Source organism: Ostrinia nubilalis, chromosome 17 (assembly GCF_963855985.1).
Source record: "Ostrinia nubilalis chromosome 17, ilOstNubi1.1, whole genome shotgun sequence".
NCBI classification, from domain to species: domain Eukaryota; kingdom Metazoa; phylum Arthropoda; class Insecta; order Lepidoptera; family Crambidae; genus Ostrinia; species Ostrinia nubilalis.
The window spans coordinates 11,355,012-11,379,379 of NC_087104.1; the positions used below are offsets into that span (position 1 = coordinate 11,355,012).

The 24,368-nt window shown below is 40.4% G+C and overlaps 3 protein-coding genes across 3 annotated transcripts; 2 read left to right on the forward strand and 1 right to left on the reverse strand.

Annotated features, from left to right (window-relative positions):
- The first annotated feature begins 3 nt into the window (after positions 1–3).
- Positions 4–4,689, forward strand: LOC135080082 (large ribosomal subunit protein uL11). Its single transcript, XM_063974758.1, has 4 exons — positions 4–177; positions 256–329; positions 879–1,059; positions 4,465–4,689. The coding sequence occupies exons 1-4, from the start codon at positions 141–143 to the stop codon at positions 4,665–4,667; spliced, it is 495 nt and encodes a 164-aa protein (XP_063830828.1). The 5' UTR covers positions 4–140; the 3' UTR covers positions 4,668–4,689.
- A 769-nt stretch (positions 4,690–5,458) lies between these two features.
- On the forward strand, positions 5,459–7,867 carry LOC135080083 (tumor susceptibility gene 101 protein). The gene has a single exon (XM_063974760.1). The coding sequence runs from the start codon at positions 5,584–5,586 to the stop codon at positions 6,784–6,786; it is 1,203 nt and encodes a 400-aa protein (XP_063830830.1). The 5' UTR covers positions 5,459–5,583; the 3' UTR covers positions 6,787–7,867.
- Positions 7,868–7,999: 132 nt separating this feature from the next.
- LOC135080084 (serine--tRNA ligase, cytoplasmic) lies at positions 8,000–23,096 on the reverse strand. The gene is made up of 8 exons (XM_063974761.1): positions 22,685–23,096; positions 22,354–22,570; positions 21,657–21,817; positions 21,103–21,284; positions 20,507–20,597; positions 19,333–19,589; positions 18,555–18,681; positions 8,000–8,241 (listed from the first exon to the last, which is right to left on the reverse strand). The coding sequence occupies exons 1-8, from the start codon at positions 23,003–23,005 to the stop codon at positions 8,110–8,112; spliced, it is 1,488 nt and encodes a 495-aa protein (XP_063830831.1). The 5' UTR covers positions 23,006–23,096; the 3' UTR covers positions 8,000–8,109.
- Positions 23,097–24,368: the final 1,272 nt, after the last annotated feature.

A 24,368-nucleotide genomic window follows, 5' to 3' on the forward strand; every position in this document is an offset into this window, starting at 1 on the left:
TTGACAGCTGACCGAAGTCTTTTTCCGGCGAGCTTGCGACGTTTACGGAACGTGTAGAGCGTAGCTCGCTTTTAAATCCGTATTAATCGGTGTGAATTTTATATTTAACACGGGTTTAATACATAAAATAAACAGCCACAATGCCGCCTAAGTTCGATCCTAATGAAATTAAAATCGGTAAGATTGATTGTCAGTGCAAATTCAAGTGAAACTTTGAAAGTGGATTTTGTAGCTATTTTCTTGAATTCTTTACAGTGAACTTGAGATGTGTTGGTGGGGAAGTCGGTGCCACATCATCCCTGGCCCCTAAAATCGGTCCTCTTGGTTTGGTAAGTATCATAGTTTTATCCTAACCTCTAATCTGCTTGGCAGTCTTTATTATGAGAATGGTGGTGTGCTGTGGTTCTTCCACAGTGCACTGTTTCAGGGCAATCAAGATTTGGACCTCAAATCTATTAAATTAAGTAAAAATTTAAAGTTACATTCAAATACATGTAGTTGCACGTGATGTCTTGATTGCCCCATATTGATGATTGAATGATCTTGGGGGGTGCCTCCCTACCAGGCGCGTCCTTCCGGGTGGCGGATGGAAGGAACCCGCGACTCAGGATTCTTTCCCTGTCGCGGCTACTCCGAATGTCCAATAAGGAGTCGCGGACCAGGCAATATTATGACTGCCAAGCTTTCTTTCTAGGTTATATTCTGTAATGCACATGTTCATTGTTCATTAAATATATCTAATAACCTACATTTTAAACATGTTGAATTAGATATTGACAGTCATGGAATGGAGAAATTTCATTCTGCAAATGACTGACCCGTAAGTATTTCTCTGTTCACTGACTTGTGGATATTGTACTAATGTTTTTCTGCTGTAGTCTCCCAAAAAGGTGGGTGATGACATCGCCAAGGCGACCAGTGACTGGAAGGGATTGAAGATCACAGTCCAGCTGATCGTACAGAACAGACAGGCACAAATCTCAGTGGTACCTTCTGCTGCTGCGCTGGTCATCAGAGCACTCAAGGAACCACCACGTGACCGCAAGAAGCAGAAGAACAGTAAGTTAAATTAAATTATTAGTTTAAACATTAAGCACATGATGCAATTATTTTGTAGTTACAATTAAAAAATTAGTTTTTAGTAGTAATCCCCTATACTAAATAATAAGTAGTAAACCCCTGAACTTGAAGCTAAGAAGAAGATTTTTGAAGAGGATTTGCAACATAGCAAATTTTGTTCTGTCTAAATACTTAACCTTGTTTGTAGTACATATCTATTTCACACTTGTTGGTAGTTTTGAGACTGGTATGCTCAAGTCATGGCTAACCTCGTAGCGCCCACGGATTTTTTGGATCCTCTTTAACTACGACCAAACCGTCCTTCTTATAGGACTTATAGTTATAGTCCTATCAGCCCAAGATTTTGAGTTGAAATTCGTATGTGTTAGAGTTACCGGTTTGAAGTGAAACTTTCAGGGTATAATTATGATTATATTAGCATGTGTTTTTAAATTCAATTATTTGTCTACCTTTTGTTCTTTACAAAGGCCATCGGGCCACAAATTCTAGATTAAAAGGAAGTATTAAGTGATGTAAAATTAAATAATACAAAAAATTTGTAGTGTAAAAAGTATTAAATTAATAATAATAATAAATATAATAAATATTTTTGAACAATTTCACACATAACGCTATCTAGCCCCATAGTAAGCAATTAATATGCTTGTGTTATGGGTGCTCGCTTAACGGATATACTACATTATACAGGGTGTCCCGTAATGTAACGTCAAGCCGGAACTGGGTGTTGAGGCAAGTTGTGCTGGTTATCAGAAAAATATAAAAAAAAATCTATGTGGCATATTTTAAAAATAATAGGCATTTAAAAAAAATCAAAAAATTCTACTCCAGGTGACGGTCCTTTTACTCGTGTTGCCACAAATCTTCACTTTTTCCACATTTTTTTTTTGTTATGTAACCCTGAATAATGCTTCTCTAAATTGTTATCAAAATTACAAAACCAGCTGCTCCAACTTGGATGAAAAAAATACATTATTCCCAAAAAAAATATCAAAATAAAAATTTTGCCTAGTTTAAACTGACTGTACTGAAAAAAAATTGTACTACGCGAGTGTGGCAAGTGACGTCATAATTTGGCGCATTTAGTAAGGATTCCAAAATGGTATAACACTTTGTAAAATCTTGCTGTAATTGTCGACAATTTTTGTTTATTGGAAATAATCGCGTTTTTAACTTTATCTACCTTGGTTAAAAATATTATTCTAATGTGCCCAAAATTTAAGTTTCTGGTTTAAGTGAGGTGGAGAAGCCATTTTAAAAGGTATGAGCGGGACGGAGAGGGCCATCTTACCAAGCAGGGATGTTATGGATATCCGTAACCGTAACCGAAACTATCGGATATCCGAAATAAAAAAATGTCCATAACCGTAACCGAAACTGATTCAAAAGTTACGGATAGTTTCGGATAAATGCCAGACTGCAAAACTCTATGAAATTTGCAGTATACACGCCGCAGCTGCAATGCCGCGCTGCCGATTTCATAGTTTTGCAGTTTGCGGTTGCAGTTTGCGGTCTGCGGTCCGTCTTGGAATTGTACCTTAAATCTTAATATTTGTTACCAACTTGTCTGGCATTCGCTGGCGCCATCTAATATGCCAGCCTATTTTACCTTTATCATACATAGGTGTCGTCTTAGTTGGTACATAAAGTAGCTATGTGGGTCACGCTCACGCAGCATCTTGCTATTTGTATTATACCTACATTTTTGAAATTCTAATAATTCCGTAACCGAAATTATCCGAGACTTTCGGATAATCTGAAATGATTTCATATCCGTGACCGTGACCGTAACCGAAACCGGTATAATTTATTCTAATATCCGTAACCGTATCCATAACCGAAACTTCATATCCTTATTATCCCTGTTACCAAGTACAAGTGCAGGCAGAGCAGGTAGTAAAGGCGCGCGCGCACGGGTGACTTTTGTCACAGTATGTCAACTACTAATTACTGTCATGGTGACAAAAGTTTCTGTGACTGACTGTACGGTAGTCAGTCACAGAAACTTGAATTTTGGGCACATTAGAATAATAATTTTTAACCAAGGTACCTAAATAAAGTTAAAAACGGGACTATTTCCAAAAAACCAAAAATTGTCGACAATTACAGCAAAAAATTACCAAGTGTTATACCATTTTGGAATCCTTACTAAATGCGCCAAATTATGACGTCACTTGCCACACTCGCGTAGTACATTTTTTTTTCAGTACAGTCAGTTTAAACTAGGCAAAATGTTTATTTTGAAATTTTTTTTGAGAATAATGTATTTTTTTCATCCAAGCTGGAGCAGCTCGTTTTGTAATTTTGATAACAATTTAGAGAAGCATTATTCAGGGTTACATAACAAAAAAAAAAATTTGGAAAAAGTGAAGATTTGTGGCAACACGAGCAAAAGGACCGTCACCTGGAGTAGAATTTTTTGTTTTTTTTTAAATGCCTATTATTTTTAAAATATGCCACATAGAATTTTTTTTATATTTTTCTGATAACCAGCACAACTTGCCTCAACACCCAGTTCCGGCTTGACGTTACATTACGGGACACCCTGTATACGTTTTAAATACATACATATTATACTAGTAACACCCAGACCCATCACAGAAATTAAAATTCATCATTTCAATTTCTGCCCGGCTGGGAATCGAACCCGGGACCTCTCGGCATAGTAGTCCCTTTTAGAACTACTACACCAAACGGCCGACAAATAATTAATTAATTAAATAAATTATTAGTGAAAGATAAGTTGCATTTTTATATTAGTAATATTCCATAAACCAATATAACACAAAGCCACAAACTAAAAATATTATGATATTTTTAGTACTAGCTTCGACCCAACCGCCTTCACAAAGTACATATTATTTCAAACCAAGATTTCGCAGAATTTCTGCCCTAAAAATGCAAAGTAATTATCTCTATTTAAGTAATACCTATTCGTTAGCAACTTTTTGCATAAAAACATACTCGACAACCACGGATTATCATAAAAAAATGCGATTTACTAACTACGTGTTAGTGAGCCGTCCATACCGCCGGCCATTTTTCAAAAAATCCCATCTGTCAATTGTGACAGCCAATGGTAGCATACCGGAAACTGTTCCCTAATATTTCGTTCAGAAATCGAATTAAATTATTTCTTTAAGCCGCGAAATTTCAAAAATCTAGACAAAGTTTAATAATATGGCCTTCTGAAAGGCGCATGGGCGGTAATTGAAAGTTAGTTGAAAAAAGTTCTGGGCTGTAGTCGCCATGTTTATTTTGGGTTATCAAAAGGCGCGTGGGCGCTACGAGGTTATAATAATGACACACCAAGATAGGAATTGCCCAAAAATCTTGCCAAATTATTATTCCTGTAATTTGTAATAACATATTAACTTTTACTTCCAGTCAAACACAATGGCAACATCACCCTTGAGGATGTCATCGGCATCGCCAAGATCATGAGGCCCAGATCCATGGCGCGTCACCTCTCCGGCTCAGTGAAGGAGATCCTCGGCACCGCACAGTCCGTCGGATGCACAGTGGAGGGCAGGCCTCCCCACGACCTCATCAATGACATCAACAGTGGAGCCCTGACCATTGATGAATAAAGATTTAAGGATATAACTTAAATTGTTGTTTTTTTTGTCCGTATTGTTATCCTTTAGTTAGAATGTCGATGTTTAGATTAATTAAATTACAAAAAACTGATAAATATTCTAAATGTCGTTTTTGGACTTTGAAGGGAATAAATATGTGGGTGTGCTTTGAGTGAGCACCCCTTGGAAAGCATTACATTTATACTTATCTATTAGTAAAAGGCCTGAAACAATTTGTAAAAACAATCTCCATTTGTAAAAAGATTAATGAATCGTCAGAGTAAATATATTCTTTGATTATATTTCCACTGCTGGGAAACGGGTTACAATTTTTTTATTAGATAGCAAATCCTAAATAAGGAGGCTTAGAAGAGAATCTTAGGAAATGATATTCTAAACTTCATCTAAATCCGTTCAGTACTTTGGTACCCATTTGCTTGAAAGCAACAACGCGCCCATCATCTATCTTCTTCCTTCACAGAGTAGGTGTGATATTTGTAAAATGTAGGTAGGCAACATAATAATAGTATGAGAAAATAACTGCTAGATTTTTTAAATATAATTTAAGTATTCAATTCTATATTTAATTTTATGGTCAAATAAGAAATAAAGCGATTTTTTTGGTTGATAACTCAGACCAAGGATAAAAGTTGATAACTTTTTTGTATGGACAAGAATAGCCTATAAGTTTGTATGATCTTTGGACATTAAATTCGATTATCGATTGTATGAATTTGACACAAGAGCTCTTTTGTCTGTGACCTTTTATGCTCTTTGTCTGTGACTGTAATGACAAATCAATCGTCAGAAAAGAGTTTATCTCCGTCTGTTGAAGTGAGTTTGTTTCAATAATTCCTGTTTTCGTAGACTCATTGGAGTGTTTTTCACTAAATCGAGTTATTTACTTTATTGTACAACCATTTCCATCATGGCCAATGACGAAGTGATCCTAAAACAGTACTTATCAAAATATAAACACAAAGATTACACCTCACGAGAAGTGATTAATTTGATTCAATTGTACAAAAGTCTGACCTATCGTTTGGAGGCATTTGTTTTTAACAATGGCACGAGAAAGGATTTATTAAACCTGGAAGGTACTATACCAGTGAATTACAAAGGCGCATATTACAATATTCCCATTTGTATCTGGCTCATGGATACTCATCCTCAGAATGCACCTTTGTGTTTCGTGAAACCTACTGCCGATATGTCGATCAAGGTCTCCAAGTACGTTGATAGCAACGGGAAAGTATACCTGCCATATCTGCACGAGTGGAGCTCAAATGGATCTACATTGCAGACATTAATCCAGTGTATGATCACTGCGTTCGGGGAATTACCGCCTGTATACTCAAAACCGAGGACCGAGGTGAGGCCTCCGTATCCTGTGAGTTCATTCATGCCTCAGCCTGGCTATCCTTATCCTCAGCAAGTGACCTCACAGCCTGGTTATCCAACAGTGACCCCATATCCTACCACTTCAAACTTACCCTACCCTAACTATGGGTCCCCATATCCAGGAGCTGTCAATACAAATGGCACCCCATACCCACCACCTGCTACCTCCACACCCTATCCACAAACAAGTAACTATGGAGCTGATCCCAATGCCACTGGAGGTACAATAACTGAAGAACACATCAAAGCATCTTTACTGTCAGCTGTAGTTGACAAAATGAAAAGGAGATTGAATGAACAATCCCAGCAGTCTCAAGCAGAACTGGAGACTTTACGTCGCACTCAACAGGAATTAAGAGAAGGCAAAACCCGGCTTGAAGATATTCTAGCAAGACTTGAGAGAGAGAGATCAGAGTTGGATAAAAATGTAGTTGTCCTGCAAGAAAAAGAAAAGGAGTTGCAAGCTGCAGTGGAACGCCTAGCTGAACAGGAAGGGATAGACGTTGATGAGGCAGTTGTCACCACTGCTCCTCTTTACTCTCAGCTTCTAAATGCTTTTGCTGAGGAAGCTACATTGGAAGATGCTATTTATTACATGGGTGAAGCTTTACGTAAAGAAGTCATTGATCTAGATACGTTTTTGAAACAAGTACGTACACTAGCACGCAGACAGTTTACTCTACGCGCTTTGATGCACAAGTGCAGGCAGAAGGCTCAACTGGCGTGCTAGTAACTATATCCAGTTGCTTTTGAATGTTAATATCACTTTCTGTGTACCTACCATTTATAGACAGAAGTTTAATGCTTGAACTATTTATCCATCTAGTTTAATTTTGACATGTAATAAAATATCTGTAACGTTTAAATTTTATTCATGATCTTGTTATATTTCACAATATTGTTTTATTTGTTCATGTTAGATTATATTTTTATTGCTTTAGATCTGCATCTTTTATGGTCTTTTGTATCCACTGTATAGGATAAAAATTGTGCTATATTATGAAATATATTTGAGGCAGGGTGTTTTCATTTATGTATGCTAAATTGGGTAAGCTTAAAATTACATATTTATTCATAAATCCTAGATAAGCATTTGTGAAGTGTTTCCCTTGCTTTGGAAATTGCAATTGCTTTGTTAATCATGTCTCTTATTTTAAGAAATCAAGAACTCTGTAGAATGCAAAGCACTGTTGTGGCACTCGTGACTGTTATCACTTAGTAAATAGTGCTAGACAATAAGATAAAACACATTACCAATATGTTACATGTGAAGAGGATCCTAATTAAATGTAATCACTGGTTGTTAAATTTAGATGTGCCATTTTTCAAGGCAGTAATGTGATTAACTATGAATATGTTGTTATTGTAGTATTTAAAGTAAGGTTTGCTTTAACCCTGGATGACTGTACTTGTCTTTTTACAAGTCACACAGGTAAATATTTTTTTTGGAATTACATCAGCTCAAAGAACTTTTCCCTTTACAGAGAAACTACTCTGAAGACAAATAATTACTTTTGTATTAGGATACCAAAAAAATTCACGTAAATAAAGTAATTATAACAATAAAAGGTAATGATATGCTAAATGTTTTAAATATTTTTAATTTATTTCCTTGTAAGGTTTTTTTACAGAAAATAGTTGATAAATACTTGCTTTACTTTATGCTGTTTAGTACATTTTATTTACTACAATAGAGGAAGAGAATATTATAATAATCTGTTTTATATCTTGAGATTGTAAATAGGGTAAGTTTTACATTATACCAGTCCATTGGCTGATAAACTTTGTCACAATAAATAATGAAAAATATATCATAACATGGTTTTATTTTGGGTTTTACAATTCATAATCATGTTAATGCAATAGTTGAGTCATACATTCTGTAGCAGAGATAAGATACAAGCAAGTGTATTTATTATCTGAAACTAAATGAAACAGCAGAATAAATCAGGCCATAATTTACTCAAAATATAAAATTGTAAGCTAACAAAGTAGGCTTAGAAAATAAATAATGCTTTATCTGGCGGGAATGACGCTTTGAGCTAAATTGCGACTATTTCTTGTCTTCTTTTTTCTTGCCCTTCTTGGCTGCAGCCGCTGCCTCGAGGTCGATCGGCGCTGGCTTCACGAATGGAATAAGCTCTTGGTACTGTTCTGGCATCCATGGCTTCAGAGCTTCTGGGACCTGTATGAAAAAATAATGTTTTAGTCACAGAAATACCAGTGATATCAAAGTTCAAATTAAGAGATGGGGAAAATTGTAAATATAGTTTTCCACATGTTAAGTTTATATTTTCGCTTTATACTGAGCGAACTACGGCATGGATACCTGAAATGACGGCTAGTGTTTACGCTCACTAGTTGAGCTACTGGCAAGTGGCAGGACCTTACAGTGGCGCTAACTGGTGAGAAGCAGCTGTGACTCAAGTGCGAAGGGCTAAGGTCAGTAGGTAGAAGATAGCCCTGCAAGCAGGCGAAGCCGGTTCGCATAATATTGCCCGTAGCCGCGTTCATCTTCTGACCGTCTCTGTGGGCGCGGGCACAGCTAGTATATGACACTGACCTTGACCCCGTCCTCGGTCTGGTTGACCTCGAGCAGCGCGCAGATGACGCGCGTGATGGCGCACATGGTCGCGTTCAGTGCACGTACTCTGTGGCCGCGATCATCTTCTGACCGTCTGTGGGCGCGGGCACAGCTAGTATATTTTAGGGCGAGCGAAAGGGTGTGTTACTTATATGCTTTTAACGCTGTAACGCTGCCAATTCGCTCATTGCACGGTCTGTCCCGGCCGCTTGCTTTGGTGTTGGCCTTGAGGGAGAGCGCTGGTTGTGTAGATCCTCAAGGCAAGCCTGACTGTTATCCTTCTCGTGGTTGCCGCCTGTTTTTGGTCTGGTTCCTTATGAAACAGACGTAACGGAAATGGTCAGACGCATCCCATGCTCCTTAACACCCTTTTCCTACCCCAATCCTGCTTTGCTTTTGCATTTCCTTCCTCTCCTAGGGATACCACAAACCTTGAGGTCCTTAGCCTCCTCAAAAAGTGTGGTCATGGCTACCTTGGGAAAGTACCATGGATGATTTCCCCCTAATTCAAGGTGTGATGCGAACCGTGCCGATGAACGCGTGGCTGAGAGGGAGCTCAGTCTTGAACGGTGCCTGCCCGAGACCAGAGCGATTCGGTGCAGTATTCAGCTCTTCCCTGGGCATGCGGGGCTCTGCCGAGGGTGACCGATTACTTCCCTAGCTACTCGTGGGAACTTTTATGAATACCTTTTCCATAAAAACACCCAAAACTCCTCCCTTAGGGGAACAATTGGACAGGCCTGACGGAGAGCCTTCATTGACCTCCAAATCGCCTTGCTCCAAAATTTCGGAGAGTCTCTCGGCTATGTCTGTGGGGGGCACTAGTGCTGAACCACAAACAGAGTCGACAAAGACCCCGAAGGACACAAAGCGTGCCAGGCTTTGTGGTGCGGCCAGGAAGAGGTTCCGGAGGCTGATTGCAGCGGAACTTGGTGCTGAACAAGCCCTTGCTCTCTGCAGGAAGCCCTGGGATCAAATTCCGGTCGACAATCCTCCTCCCGATCCAAAGGCGAAAAAACGCCTACGTTCGGAGGAAGAATCCCCGCGGGAACAGCCGAAGAAAACCTCTAGGCTGGACGTCACGGCAACCCCCCTCCCTAAGGTACAATACAGCGTTGTAGCTGGCGCCGTGCGAGTGGGTGTCCGAAATTCGGCCCCCATGAGCGAGGACCAGATGCGACTGCTGCATGACGCCCTTCTCGAGTCCATCGCCAAGATGGCCGGGAAGAAGGGAGTCCCGCGACCAAGATTTGCTGGTTTCTCCTACAAGACGGGGTGGGTCCTGGTTAACTGTGAGAACCAGGAAAGCCATGACTGGCTTGTAGGAGAGATCAGGCAAATCAAACCGTGGCCTGAGGCGGAACTCTCGACCATACCCGAGAGCGAACTGCCTAGGCCACAGGTGGGGACCACTTTCATACCCATCAGCGAGGCGGCAACGGTCGAAAAGGCTTTGCCGCTGCTGGAGGCGCAGAATGATGGTCTCAACCCGGGGCTATGGCGAGTTCTCCATAAGCGGGCCGAGGCGGGAGGGACTGTGGTGACCTTCTCGTTGGACGATCCGTCGGCGGAGACTCTCCGTGCAAATAACGGCAGAGCTGGCCTTGGCTTTAAATATGTAATATTTAATGTCAGGGGGGGCTCTGCCGCGGAACAGCCCAACGTGGAAACACCTAGGCCGTCGACTTCTGCTGGAGTGCAAGAGGCAACGAGGAGCCCTGCGGGGACCTCGCGCCAAAGGCCTCCGCTGAGGTCGACCAAAGGCCGGGGTGGAGCCACGAGGGGCGGCACAAGTCGTAGGGGGGTAAGAGGTGGCGGAGGGAATAGAGGACGTCCACATCCCCTACCCAAGAAGCCTCACACACCCGCCCTACGCTAAGCCAATGGCTCCCTACAACAGCAGAGCGAGGATCTTGCAGGGTAACCTCCATCATGCAGCAGCTGCGACTGCGGTGGTGGAGTGTTGCTTTGCCAAACAGAACATAGACCTCGCTCTGATCCAAGAACCTTGGATATCCAACGGCAACATCCAGGGGCTAGGGGCCGCCGGTAAGATTCTCTTCAATAATGGTGGCTATAGACCCAGGGCGTGCATCGTTCATAACAAAAATATTGACCTTTTACCTGTTCCAGAGCTTTGCAATGACGACCTGGTCGCAGGATACATCAATCTCCAAGGGTGGAGTGGGGCTAGAGTAATCGTCTGCTCAGCCTACCTCCCCGGTGATAAGCCCAATCCCACAGAAGACCTGGTGAACGTTGTGGCCTACGCACAAAGACACAACGCCGACCTGCTTGTGGGATGCGATGCCAATGCCCACCACACCTCGTGGGGGAGCACCGACATCAACAAAAGAGGGGAGTTACTTTATGACTTCCTTCTATCTAACAATCTGCATACACTTAACCTAGGATGCACACCGACCTTTGTAACGTGTAACAGACAAGAAGTTCTTGACATAACTTTCGCAACGAATGCCTTAGCCAGGCACGTCATCGACTCACAGTAGTTTGATTTTAAAAATAGGTGGACATACGATCGAAAGTCATAATTTCACCGAAACAAAAATTGTTTTGGATAGCATTTTGAACGCTGATCAACATTTGTCATTATGCATTTTTCGATAAAACAAGCCTTTCATGCTTAAAAAAAATATGTCAAGAAAATTTGTATGGAGAAAAATCTTTTTTATTTTTTTTCTGGCTACTGTTGCAAACTGTAGCGGTCAAACCTTATGTAGTCGTAAGTACCTATGGTGCCTAACATTACTACATAAATACTTTTTGTGGGCACGCGCGGCGAAGCGAGTAATGGACATGCAAAATTTTAAATATTTTCATTTATTAATTATTGATTTTAATGCCCTTAAAGTAATTATTAATAGATAAATATACTTAGTCTAACTTACTACAGCCCCCTATTACCTCATTTCACGCTAAAACCTTTCAAACTAGAACCTAAGTTTGTAGGTACTAGGTAGTCTAAGTTGTTTTTATTGTCATTATAATATTCACTACTGGTCTACTGGTTATCGTTTAAGATAGATTAGGTAGATATCAACCCTTTACCTAGGTATATACCTACTTCTTGGCACTTATAATACCGACATACATGATTAAAAAAAGTCTTCAAGCAAGAACCCTTGACTTCAATGGTTATGAAAGATTTTTTAACTTTCTAGAGTAGTCCTGAATAGATCCTTAAATCATTTTGACTGTCATAATCGATTACAGTAGGTAGCGGGATAGTTTCAATTTTGATAGAACTGTAATTTCCAGTTCTTCTGTTGAATAGTCTTATACTTTCGCAAAAATATTCTTTTTTTTTGGCACCTTTAAAGAGGTGTAAGTTTCTTTCCCTTCGTCTTAAAAGATAACGTACATAACACCTTTATAAGTAGCCTCAAACATAAAGCATAAAGCATACTTTTACCCAATCAACGAACTGAGAAAAATCTGAAATCCGACATTTATCACCTTCTTCCATTCATGTCTTCAATTATTATCTTCGTTCGAAAAACAATCAAAAAAAGATATTTTAGCCTATTCACTTATCTTGATCAGAGTGTTCAAAATAATCAAAGTCACTCACATACTTACTTTTTCCGAAAGAATCCAATAGGCAGGTTTGCAGTACACAAAAATGTTATCACATTATCTGCACCATGTATCAGTAGTTTTTGTGTACGTTAGCTGGCATATAAAACTATAGGTAGAGGTGTACATAATGGATCTGCAATAATGTGTGGCAATACGGCTCGGAAACGTGGCCTCTCAATATAGGCCTTATAAATAAGCTCAAAATTGCACAACGTGCTATGGAGAGGGCTATGCTCGGTGTTTCTTTACAAGATCGAATCAGAAATGAGGAGGAGATCCGTAAACGAACCGAAGTCGTTGACATAGCCCAACGGATTAGCAAGCTAAAGTGACAATGGGCAGGGCACATAGTACGCAGAACTAATGGCCGATGGGGCAGCAAGGTTCTGGAGTGGAGGCCACGTACCGAAAAGCGCAGCGTAGGACGTCCACCCACAAGGTGGACCGACGACCTCATAAAGGTAGCAGGAAGGCGCTGGATGCAGGGCACCACCAAGCGGCCATTGTGGAAATCATTGGGGGAGGCCTATGTTCAGCAGTGGACGTTCTATTGTTGAAATGATGATGGATGACGAATAATGTGTAGAAGAGGGTTACGGATATTTCCATTTATGATGGAATTATTTGACTAACTGAATGGAGAGCCATAAAAATGTATTGTTTACTATATGGGTTGAAACCCGTACTGAACCCACTACCTACTGTAATCGATTATGACAGTCAAAATGATTTAAGGATTTATTCAGGACTACTCTAGAAAGTTAAAAAGTCTTTCATAACCATTGAAGTCAAGGGTTCTTGCTTGAAGACTTCTTTTAATCATGGTATGTCGGTATTATAAGTGCCAAGAAGTAGGTATATACCTAGGTAAAGGGTTGACATCTACCTAATCTATCTTAAACGATAACCAGTAGACCAGTAGTGAATATTATAATGACAATAAAAACAACTTGACTATCTAGTACCTACAAACTTAGGTTCTAGTTTGAAAGGTTTTAGCGTGAAATGAGGTAATAGGGGGCTGTAGTAAGTTAGACTAAGTATATTTATCTATTAATAATTACTTTAAGTGTATTAAAATCAATAATGAATAAATAAAAATATTTAAAATTTTGCATGTCCATTACTCGCTTCGCCGCGCGTGCCCGCAAAAAGTATTTATGTAGTAATGTTAGGCACCATAGGTACTTACGACTACATAAGGTTTGACCGCTACAGTTTGCAACAGTAGCCAGAAAAAAAATAAAAAAGATTTTTCTCCATACAAATTTTCTTGTCATATTTTTTTTAAGCATGAAAGGCTCGTTTTATCGAAAAATGCATAATGACAAATGTTGATCAGCATTCAAAATGCTATCCAAAACAATTTTTGTTTCGGTGAAATTATGACTTTCGATCGTAGGGGAGACCTAGGAGAGTTGTGACAGAGGTGAGTTGTGACAAGGACGATTTCTCCTTACTTAATATAGTTAGGAAGCTGGAAAAAACGCTTGTTTGTCGCTTTTAACACGCTCTTCTTGACTAAGTACCTGCGGGCGGCGCAAGAGGCACGGTTACGTAAATATGACGTCTGTGTACAAAAAAATGCGAAAAGTAAGTTTTTCGTCAAAATTTTATTTCAATTTTAATCACGTCTTAGTAATTATGTGCACTGTTGTGTTATTTTTTCTCAAGTTGCATGGTTATTCAAGTTTCAAAATGTAGCACAGATATTTTGTGTGCGCATCGTGTTTAGAAAATAAAAATTATTATTCGAACCAAGTCGTCATTTCAAACACCTAGGAGAGTTGTGACAGGCTGTCACAACTCTTCTAGCTTACTTAATTTTTCTGATGGGCCATTTCCACGATGTTTTTAGATGTTTTTTGTGTGTTAGTAGGTTCATAATTAATTTGAATAATTGCCTGCTGCTACTTTTTTGATTCTGAATGCCTAATGACTATACATGAATACCATATAGAGGAACTGCTTGCTGGAGTCGAAATATAGGACCTGGCTTATGTAGACGTGATTAGGATAAAAAGGGTTAAAGTTTAAGATATGCTGCGACCTCTTACAATCTAAACTTGTAAAGATATGTTAAGAAGAAAGAGGCTTATCAAGTAAACCCAGAAGGCGAAGCTCCGTGTATGGATTATACCACCGAGTCTATTTTATTTTTACAGAAGACGAAGAAAATATATTAAGTGACTATATTAGCTAAAAAATATAAGTAATTAAAAAAAATCCAGTCTCGTGGGAAAAAAATGAAAGCTGGAGAAATGGGGCTCAATCTGCGTAACGATATCCTATAACTATTTGTTTTAATTGTTACGAAAGGATGATGAAAGTACTTTTTTGCTAAAAAATAATATTTGATTGAGTATTATGGTATTTTTATATCTAAGAGATGAAATACAATGCTGTCACAACTCACCTCGGTACCTGTCACAACTTACCTCGGTGCTAGGAGAGTTGTGACAGAGGGAGTGGTCTAAGATTTTGGTGATTTTCTTAGAAACCCTAATACTTTAGTTAACTTTGGTGATTGTTTTGAAAACAGAAGGAACGGTGCTACATTAATTTGTATGATTCATAGCTGTGGAATGTTTTTTGAGCGAGATATGGCCCCTAAAGTAAAAATTGTCACAACTCTCCTAGGTCTCCCCTATGTCCACCTTTTTTTTAAAATCAAACTACTGTGCGACTGGCAGGTAAGTAATGAAAACACTATGTCAGATCACCGACACATTCGATTTAACCTGGAAGCATCGCTGCCAAGGCGAATCGAAACCTACAGGGATCCAAGGGCTACTGACTGGGACCATTTCAGGGACCAGTTAAAAACCAACCTTGATGTGATCCCAAAAATCATCAGAACTGTGGAGTGCTTGGAATTAGCAGTGGAGGTAGTCACAGTAGGAATAACCAAAGCCTACGAGGACAGCTGCCCTGTGAAAACCAAAGCATCCACAAGTAAAGTCTCATGGTGGAACTCTAAGCTGCAAAAGCTACGAGAAGAAACCAGGAGACTCTTTAATAGAGCTAAAAAATCCCATGAATGGGACACATATAAGAAAGCTCTAACCAAATATAACACTGAGATCAGGAAAGCAAAGAGAGCATCGTGGAGGAAACTGTGCGAGGATGTCGAAAGTCTTCCTCGAGCAGCAAGACTCCAAAAAATGATCTCCAAAACTCCTGTTAGGCAGATTGGGCTTCTGAAAAGACCCGATGGAACTTTCACTTCATGTGAAAACGACACATTGGAGCTGCTGGCAGCAACCCACTTCCCTGGATCGGTGGGCAGCAATTGCTCGGCGACTACACATAGCAACCTTCGCAGGCCGAAGAATGACGACTGGCGGAGGGCTGCTATAATCATAAGACCCAACCAGGTAAAATGGGCCATCAGCTCCTTTAAACCATATAAAGCGTGTGGCGAGGACAACATATTCCCTGCTCAACTGAAGGAGGGGATGGAAATCCTCACTCCACATCTGGTCAAAATCTTCAGAGCCAGCTTGGCCTGGGGACATATACCGGAACGATGGACCACAGTAAAAGTCATATTCATTCCAAAGGCTGGCAGAAAGGACTACGCCTTGCCAAAGTCCTTTAGGCCAATAAGCCTCTCATCCTTCCTTATGTAGGTTATGGAAAAGGTAATTGACATCTATATTAGGGACGTAGCACTAAAAACGAAACCTATTCACCACACACAGCATGCCTACCGCAGAGGTAAATCTACGGAAACAGCCCTGATCAGCCTGATTGACAGGGTCGAAAAGGCACTGGAAGACAAGGAAATCGCGCTTTGCGCATTTCTAGACATAGAGGGAGCTTTTGACAACACTCCTACTACACTGCTGGTCGAAGGTCTGGTTGCAAAAAGCCTTGACCTGACGACCACGAGATGGGTGGAGTCGATGCTCTCCAACAGGAGAGCTAAGGTATCTCTGCTTCAAACCACTATGGAAGTTACAACCACCAGAGGATGCCCGCAAGGGGGCGTGCTTTCGCCCCTTCTCTGGACTCTGGCGGTTGATACACTACTGTATAAAATGGCCGACCTCAACATTGACACTCAAGGGTACGCTGACGACCTTGTTGTCATAGTAAGGGGCTTCTGCCAAAGTACAATATCTTCCATAATGCAAAGAGCGCTAAACACCATAGGTGGGTGGTGCAAAAGAAACAGTTTATCAGTTAACGCTGATAAAACTGTCATTATTCCATTTACCAGGCGTAGACAGTTGAACAAACTAGTCAAACCCTCTCTAAATGGAAAAGAGATCGAGTTTTCCACGGAAGTCAAATATCTGGGCGTCACTATCGACCAGAAACTAACATGGAATACTCACCTTAATAACATCATACAAAAGGCAAAAATTGCCTTAGGCTCCTGTAGCCGCATGATGGGCAACAATTGGGGCTTGAATCCCCGATCTGTCTTATGGCTGTATACCACTATCGTGAGGCCGACTATATCGTACGCCTCTGTAGTGTGGTATCACAAAACCAGCCAAAAGACAGTAACAGTTAAACTAGGTAGTCTGCAAAGGCTTGCCTGTCTCATGGCAACTGGGGCAATGTCAACCGCACCTGGGGCGGCCCTGAACGCACTACTGTGCCTAACGCCCCTAAGTATGCACATTGCTAAGGAGGCGGAGGCAAGTGCCTACAGGATAGACGCTCAGGGGGGCTTCCATTGCATATCCCAGAGAATGAGAACATTACTGGAGGCTATAAAGAGCACACCTACTCTTTGCATGACTTCTGACATCATGGTTCCAAGTTGTAGCTTCCAAAAGAACTACAAAGTGGAAATACCACACAGGGAGGACTGGCTGAACAAGCAAGTCACCTGTGAGAAGGGCAGCCTTATATGGTTTACTGATGGGTCAAAAATGGGCCCTAACGTAGGCTTTGGCGTGTATGGAGAGCAGCCGAAGCTTAGGCTATCTCAAAGCCTGGGCAAATTTGCCTCTATCTTTCAGGCAGAAGTCTACGCCATTATTGAATGTGCGGAAGCTAACCTGCGAAAAAATTATGCCAACCACATAATTTACATTAACTCAGACAGTCAGGCCGCGCTGCTGGCCTTAAACTCCAACTTAATCACCTCAAAGTTGGTAGAAAACTGCATGAGTCGACTAAATACTCTAGGAGAACGAAACAGAGTAACGCTGAGATGGGTTCCAGGTCATGCGGGAATCGAGGGCAATGAAAATGCCGACGAACTAGCCAGAGCGGGAGCGGAGGGAACACAATATGGTCCAGAACCCTTTTGTGGTGTTCCCAAAAGTCTCGCTCGAATGACCCTGGAAAACATCTATTTAAACAAATCCTTTATGGCATGGTCAGACACGCCAGGATTAACTCATTCCAAAGCTCTCATAAAAGCCTATGATCGAAAAAGCTCTAAGCAGATCATAGGACTGAGTAGGACCAAAATGCGCATCTTAGTTCGAGCCCTCACTGGACACTGCAGCTTAAACAAGCACTTGTCCACTATGGGACTGTCCGAAACAAGAACGTGCAGGATATGCCAAGAGGCAGATGAAACGCCACTACACATGCTCACGGACTGCGGACCTCTGATGCGCAAGCGGAGCTTACACCTGGGCAAACACATCCTAAGCCCACAAGATGTAAAACATATCGCCCCCCAAAAGATACTGCACTTCCTAATGGATGCAGGACTCGGAGTCGAACTGTAAGGAAAACAGCGGCGATCACAATAGATCGATAACGGTCGCAGTGATACTAGGACTTTATTGAACTAGAATAGCCGCTCAACACAAATAATAATAATAGTATATGACACTGACCTTGACCCCGTCCTCGGTCTGGTTGACCTCGAGCAGCGCGCAGATGACGCGCGTGGTGGCGCACATGGTCGCGTTCAGTGCACGTACTCTGTGGCCGCGATCATCTTCTGACCGTCTGTGGGCGCGGGCACAGCTAGTATATGACACTGACCTTGACCCCGTCCTCGGTCTGGTTGACCTCGAGCAGCGCGTGGTGGCGCACATGGTCGCGTTCAGTGCACGTACTCTGTGGCCGCGATCATCTTCTGACCGTCTGTGGGCGCGGGCACAGCTAAAGCCTGGTCCGTGAGCACGTAGAATCCCGTCCAATGACCCCAAGCTGCCCATCATTGTCGCTCGCACGTAATTATGTTGCTGTCGCGCTCGCACACTCACTGCGGGCGCGCGTCGCACAGTCGCGACAGCAATATAATTACGCGCGAGCGATAAGGATGGGTAGCTTGGGGTCATTGGACGGGATTCTACGTGCTCACGGACCAGGCTTTAGTATATGACACTGACCTTGACCCCGTCCTCGGTCTGGTTGACCTCGAGCAGCGCGCAGATGACGCGCGTGGTGGCGCACATGGTAGCGTTCAGCATGTGCACGTATTCTGTGGCCGCGTTCATCTTCTTGGTCTGGCCGTATCTGTGGGCAACGCATTTCTTTTAATACTTTTATTTCGACGAACTGCAGGGCTAGGATGCGCGCCGGGATAAAATCTTATCGACGATTTTAGACGACAAATGTATGAGCTTATCGCGTAAAATCGATAAAATGGCACGATAAAAGCTTATCGGGCGCACATCCTACGCCTGCTGGTAAAGATTGCGGGAAGCACCTAGATGCGGGCAGCCAAGGAACAGTCGTTGTGAAAGACCATGAAGGAGGCTGTTTTCCAGCAGTAAACAGCATTAGGTTGAATAGAAATATAATTTTTGATACTTGAGGATGAAAGTCACGTATTCACCTGGATTTGCCACACAAATTAAGCGCACGGTTTTTCGGTTCTGTTACTTTTAGATGAGTTTAGATCAATAACTTTTGCAACAAACAAGGTATCTCTTTTGCCCATTTTTGACTTTGAAGTAAACCTATCACGAAAGTAATCAAATGCCCTACTCTACTCTTTCCTCACAAAAAATGTGACAGTTGGAATCAACTCTGTATAACAGGACTATTCCCACCTCTCGTGCCCACCGCTGCAACTCCTGTGTAGCCAGGATCTACAGCTTGACCGCCAATAAAAACCCAGCCAGTGAAGGTAAACCAACCCTGTAACCAACTCTGTATAGTTACCTAACAAGCAGCCTCCTAGCCTGGTACTCCAAACAGTTGCTGCACGACACTAGCTCACGGTAAGCACCAGAGCCCGGGAACCAAGCCTCCAAGTCCAGCTTCTTGGCCGCGGCGTGGTTGAGAGCCCCTGACACGATGTTCACCACACGGTACGGGATGCCAAGGACTTGGCAGAACTCCTCGGCGTTTTGGATCATCTCATCCATCATCTTCCAAGAGGCATCGTCGTGGGGAGACGTCAGCACGAACTGTTCTACCTTTAAAGTAATAAAACATCTTAAAACAGCACTCTATGTCAACTACTCTTAAAAAGTTTTACAGTACTACCCGTTCGCGCTAAGTTTGCCGGTCCGTGGAATGCGCGTCCCCTCTCCCAACCGCCATTAAACGCAATTAGTTAGTGATTAAACGCAATTAATGTGTCTTATTTTACGCAAATACACAATTTTTATCAATAACTAGCGGCCGCCCGCGACTTCGTACGCGTGGACCCCGTTTTACCCTTAGGGGTGAAGTTTCGAGTTTTTTAGGGTTTACCCGGAAATTATTCAAACTTTTCTCGCTGTAAAAACCATCCTTGGACTTAACAAACATTAAAAAAAAAGAATTGGTAAAATTGGTCCAGGCGTTGTTGAGTTATGCGCTTACCAACACATTTTGCGATTCATTTTTATATTATAGAGAAGATAATATATAAAAAATATTTTAAATATAGTTTGTTATAGTTATAGACGATTCCATTCGAGTGACGTCATATTATCGCCAGCGGAAAACTTAAAGCGAACGGATAGTAAGAAGGTTTTAAGCAATCACGCAAGCTTTTATTGTACATCATCTATCATGTTGTGTGCATATTTTTAACAACTTAAAAAAAAACATGTTTTATGAGCAACATGAGAAGTTTGATGACTTCATGGCTTTACTATCCATCAGCAGATTGATTCATTAGCCCGCAATTCGTTTCTTTTTTCTCCAGTCTTTAATTATCTAGACTTTTTTTTCCATTCACAGACACAATAAAAAATGTTACAATGTCCTAATTAAATGTTACATCATGCCATAATAAGTGATTTCTTAGAAAAAATGATGATGCAATGTTCACGCTAAGTTACATCATGTTCATCTCTAATGAATAGTCGTACATAAGATTTTTTATTATTTAAACTTAAATTACCTTTTCAAATTGATGTACCCTGAAAATACCGCGAGTATCGCGACCGTGGGAACCGACTTCTTGTCGGAAACACGTGGACAGACCTGCATACCTGTGAAAATAAATAAAACTTAATATGTTGGTGATCATAATCGGGTCATTTAGTGCCTTTTTCCTGTGATGCGGATTTCGGCACGCGTTTAATTAGCACGCGGGCTGCCCGCATTTAATTATTTCATACATCTTTTTCCTTTTACGGCCGGTTCACACATGTCTTCGTTTTACTGTTTCGTTTTATCGTGTACGTTTTTTTTTGGAGACATGTGTGAACCGGCCGTTACGCGGACGGACCAGACCCCCACGCGTGCAAAAAACCGCGTTACTGGACAAAGCCACTTGGACTTCCCTACTACAACTCTACTCTTTCTTTACAATTACTTTACTTTTCGGCAGGAGTACAAATAGCACAACCCTCTCTAATATTATAGAAGCAAATCAAGGATTTGCACCTATAAGATTTTTTTTTCTATTGATAAAGCACAATGATAAAGGCACCATTCATGTTTAAATGACTATTGCTGTTGAATGATTGTACTTAAAAGTTAAAAATGAACTACCTAATAGGTAAGGAAGATTCTGGTAGCCACTCATCCCTGTGGTAAGCTGCAATAGGCTGCTCTGAGGTAGCGATCAGGTACTTCTCTTCAATGGCCGCATCTCCCTTGTTTTCAGATCCTTTGCCAACCACTTTGTACAGTTCTTCATCAAATTGAGCTAGCTGGGCCACTTCTTGCATCACCTAAAATGAAATAAATACATATTTCATCAGTTTATTTTTTCTGTATTACAATAGATATAAAATAGCAGACTTAATGCCAAGAAACATCCTCTACCTGTCAGCCAATAGACATCAAAGAAGTTGATATTAAATTTTATTCATCTGTCTACCTAGCAAGCTAGGAGAGCTACAACTGTTCACAATCTTCTATGCTGAGTTTTTAGTAATTATTAGCAAACTATAGCCTCAGCAATAACTAATACTACTAATAACTGATTATTGGCTTCCATTTGTAAAATATATTTACAAAACAGTTTTTCATCCATGATTAGGGGAGGACTAGCCCAAAATAACAAAGTGTCTAGTTAAAAAATCTAGTATGAGTGTAATCACCTCTTTCCTCATGAAGAATGGAGTGTACAGTGGCGTGTATCCTTTTTTCAGCAGTATCCTTAGAGAGAGTTGAACCAGAGCTTGTTCTAGGAACACTGCTGGGCCCTTGAGGTAGTAACCTCTGCCACCAGCCACTGCTGCACCTCTTTCTCCATCCATACCTGTGGATTTATAAAAAAATAAATAGGCATGTGATTCTGCTTACTAAATGGATTTATTCCTGAGTTTTGCCCATCTAAAGTATCCTAATTATCATCATCATTTCAGCCATAGGACGTCCACTTCTTTCCATGTTGATTGATTGGTAGCGGCCTGTGTCCACGAAACTATCCTAATGATTATTCATACAATGACTATTGGACTTGGGCTATATTGGACTACATAATTTCCTAATAAATATATTTGTGTAACAATTGCTCCAATTACTAAAGAGTACATACAATAGAAAGAATATAAAAACAATAGAAGTTATTTATTTTGTACTTAAAAAATAATAGCACAGTTTAATGCTTTCTGACATTATAGTCATCAGCTTCACTGTTATTTATTACACACATATTTACACAAGTGTTCATGAATGTAAAGTCACATTCATTTCAACAAAACAAGTTTGGAGTTCACTATTGAATGTTATCTAGTTTTATACCTAGACAATACCTTATACTAGATATTAGTTGTAAGAAAAGGATAAACATACCATCAATCATACAAATCAGATCCACATGAGAGTATTTGTTCCTCACAGTGCAGTCACCATGCGTCCTCTCCACTGCATTGTGGTCTTCATCGTCGTCTACTGGCACCGAGGAGTGCAGGTGGTTGCCCACCTCTCTCAGGGCGTTGGAGCGAGCCTTCTCTGCCGCAATGAGACCCTGCTCATTCTTTGTAATCGCCTCATCTATCAAAATTCGCACCTGAAAAGTTATTTAAACTGAACAGCTGTCATTGATTTCAATAGGTTTTCTTTTGAATTACAGAAACTTAACTAGATAAAACTGCTATTATGTGGCTGGTTAACAAACACCTACCTTTTTAATCTGGTTCACTGTGAGAGGTTTAAGATTATCGCCAGTTAGTTCGCTCAGGTTACCGGCGACTTCAGGCGGCACTGGCTGGTCCTCCGGCCCAACAGGCTCCTTGCTCTTCATTTTAAGACCGATCTCTTTGCTGCAGACATTCTTCAGCTTGTTCAAGTTGTCTGCTTCGTGGCGCAATCGTCTCCAGAGTAAGTCTTGTTCCACCACGGTGTCCACCAGACCCACATCTTTGAATCTCTTGCGCTGGTTTTCGCGGATTTTGTCTGGGTCACCATCCTTGTCGGCACGGAATAAGTCTAAATCGAGCACCATGATGATTTTAAGTAAAAGTAATGATGAAATGTGAAAGAAAATGTGAACGTTGCAGTCTCACAGCTGCATGCGACAAGAACTACGTTCAAAAACTTAAACTAACTGTCACCCAGTTTGACTAATATTAAATCAAAAACAGTGAAATTTAAAATAATTTTAGCATATCCTACTGTTTTATTATAGTAAATTATGCTATTATTAACTTTAATTATCAAATAAATAATATTCCAATAATTGATCATTTAAAAAATAAGTTTTTACTTTTATTGTTAATCGCAGTTTTCGAACGTTACCCGCTGACCTCAGCCGCTGACAGCTGTCGTCAAAGAGCATAAAAGAGTAGAGACGGCACTCCATAGATATTTTTTGAGCTCACGCACACATATGCATTTTAGAGAACGACCCGCAAATCTTTACCAACCGCACAAACTACAGGCGGAGCTACCAACATAATGCCTTATTTTCTGACAGTATTAGTGACGTTCGTAATAACTTATCGATTATCGATACTTTGCTAGGGTTGTAATTGCATATCGATATCTAGTATAGGAACCTTCAATATTTTAATGATTACTATTTTTATTTTATACTATGTGTAAGTAAAACGAAGTTTTGTAACGTAAATTATTTATTTCGAAATAAAATAGGTATATTACAATAAGTATTGAACATGACATAGCAGTTGTAGGCATGAGGAATTATTGAAAATTATAACAAAGTACAGAAATGATAATTTTGTAAACTTTTATTTTCACAACTTTTTCTAAGAAAAAAGAGGATATTTATTTATAAACATCTTTAATTTTCTTATCAGCTGATCGAACCTCAGCCTCAAGATTACTTTTCAATGCTTTGTTGCTGTGCTTTTTTACTTTTGTCAGCAAAATTGTTTTCACTTTTTATGAAGCTGTCATTAATGATTTTACAACTTTTTCTTAGAAAAAGGTAACTTAATATTTTAAACATCTTATCATAAATTTCTTTATTATGTTGTTGACATTTAAACCAACTAAAATTACAATTTGTACTCAACATTAAGAAAATGAATTTTCCAACATTTTCCATATATATCTGGTCGGCAATATGGTCATGATAAAATTGTTTAGCTTCATTTACGGTGGTACATAATTGAATTGTTGGATAAACGAGACTTTTTTTATCATGCCACCATTCGCGAAGAGATATATATGCATACAAATCATTGTCAACAGGAGTTTTCACGCTCAAACACTCTTCACAAATTAAACAAGAACTGTTCTGTAATAGTTTGGCAGCTAAATACCCGCTTACATATACTACTGGTTGGTTTTCAAGGCTACACAAATTTTCAATGGGCTGTTCTAAGTTTTCAGGGTCCGGGATA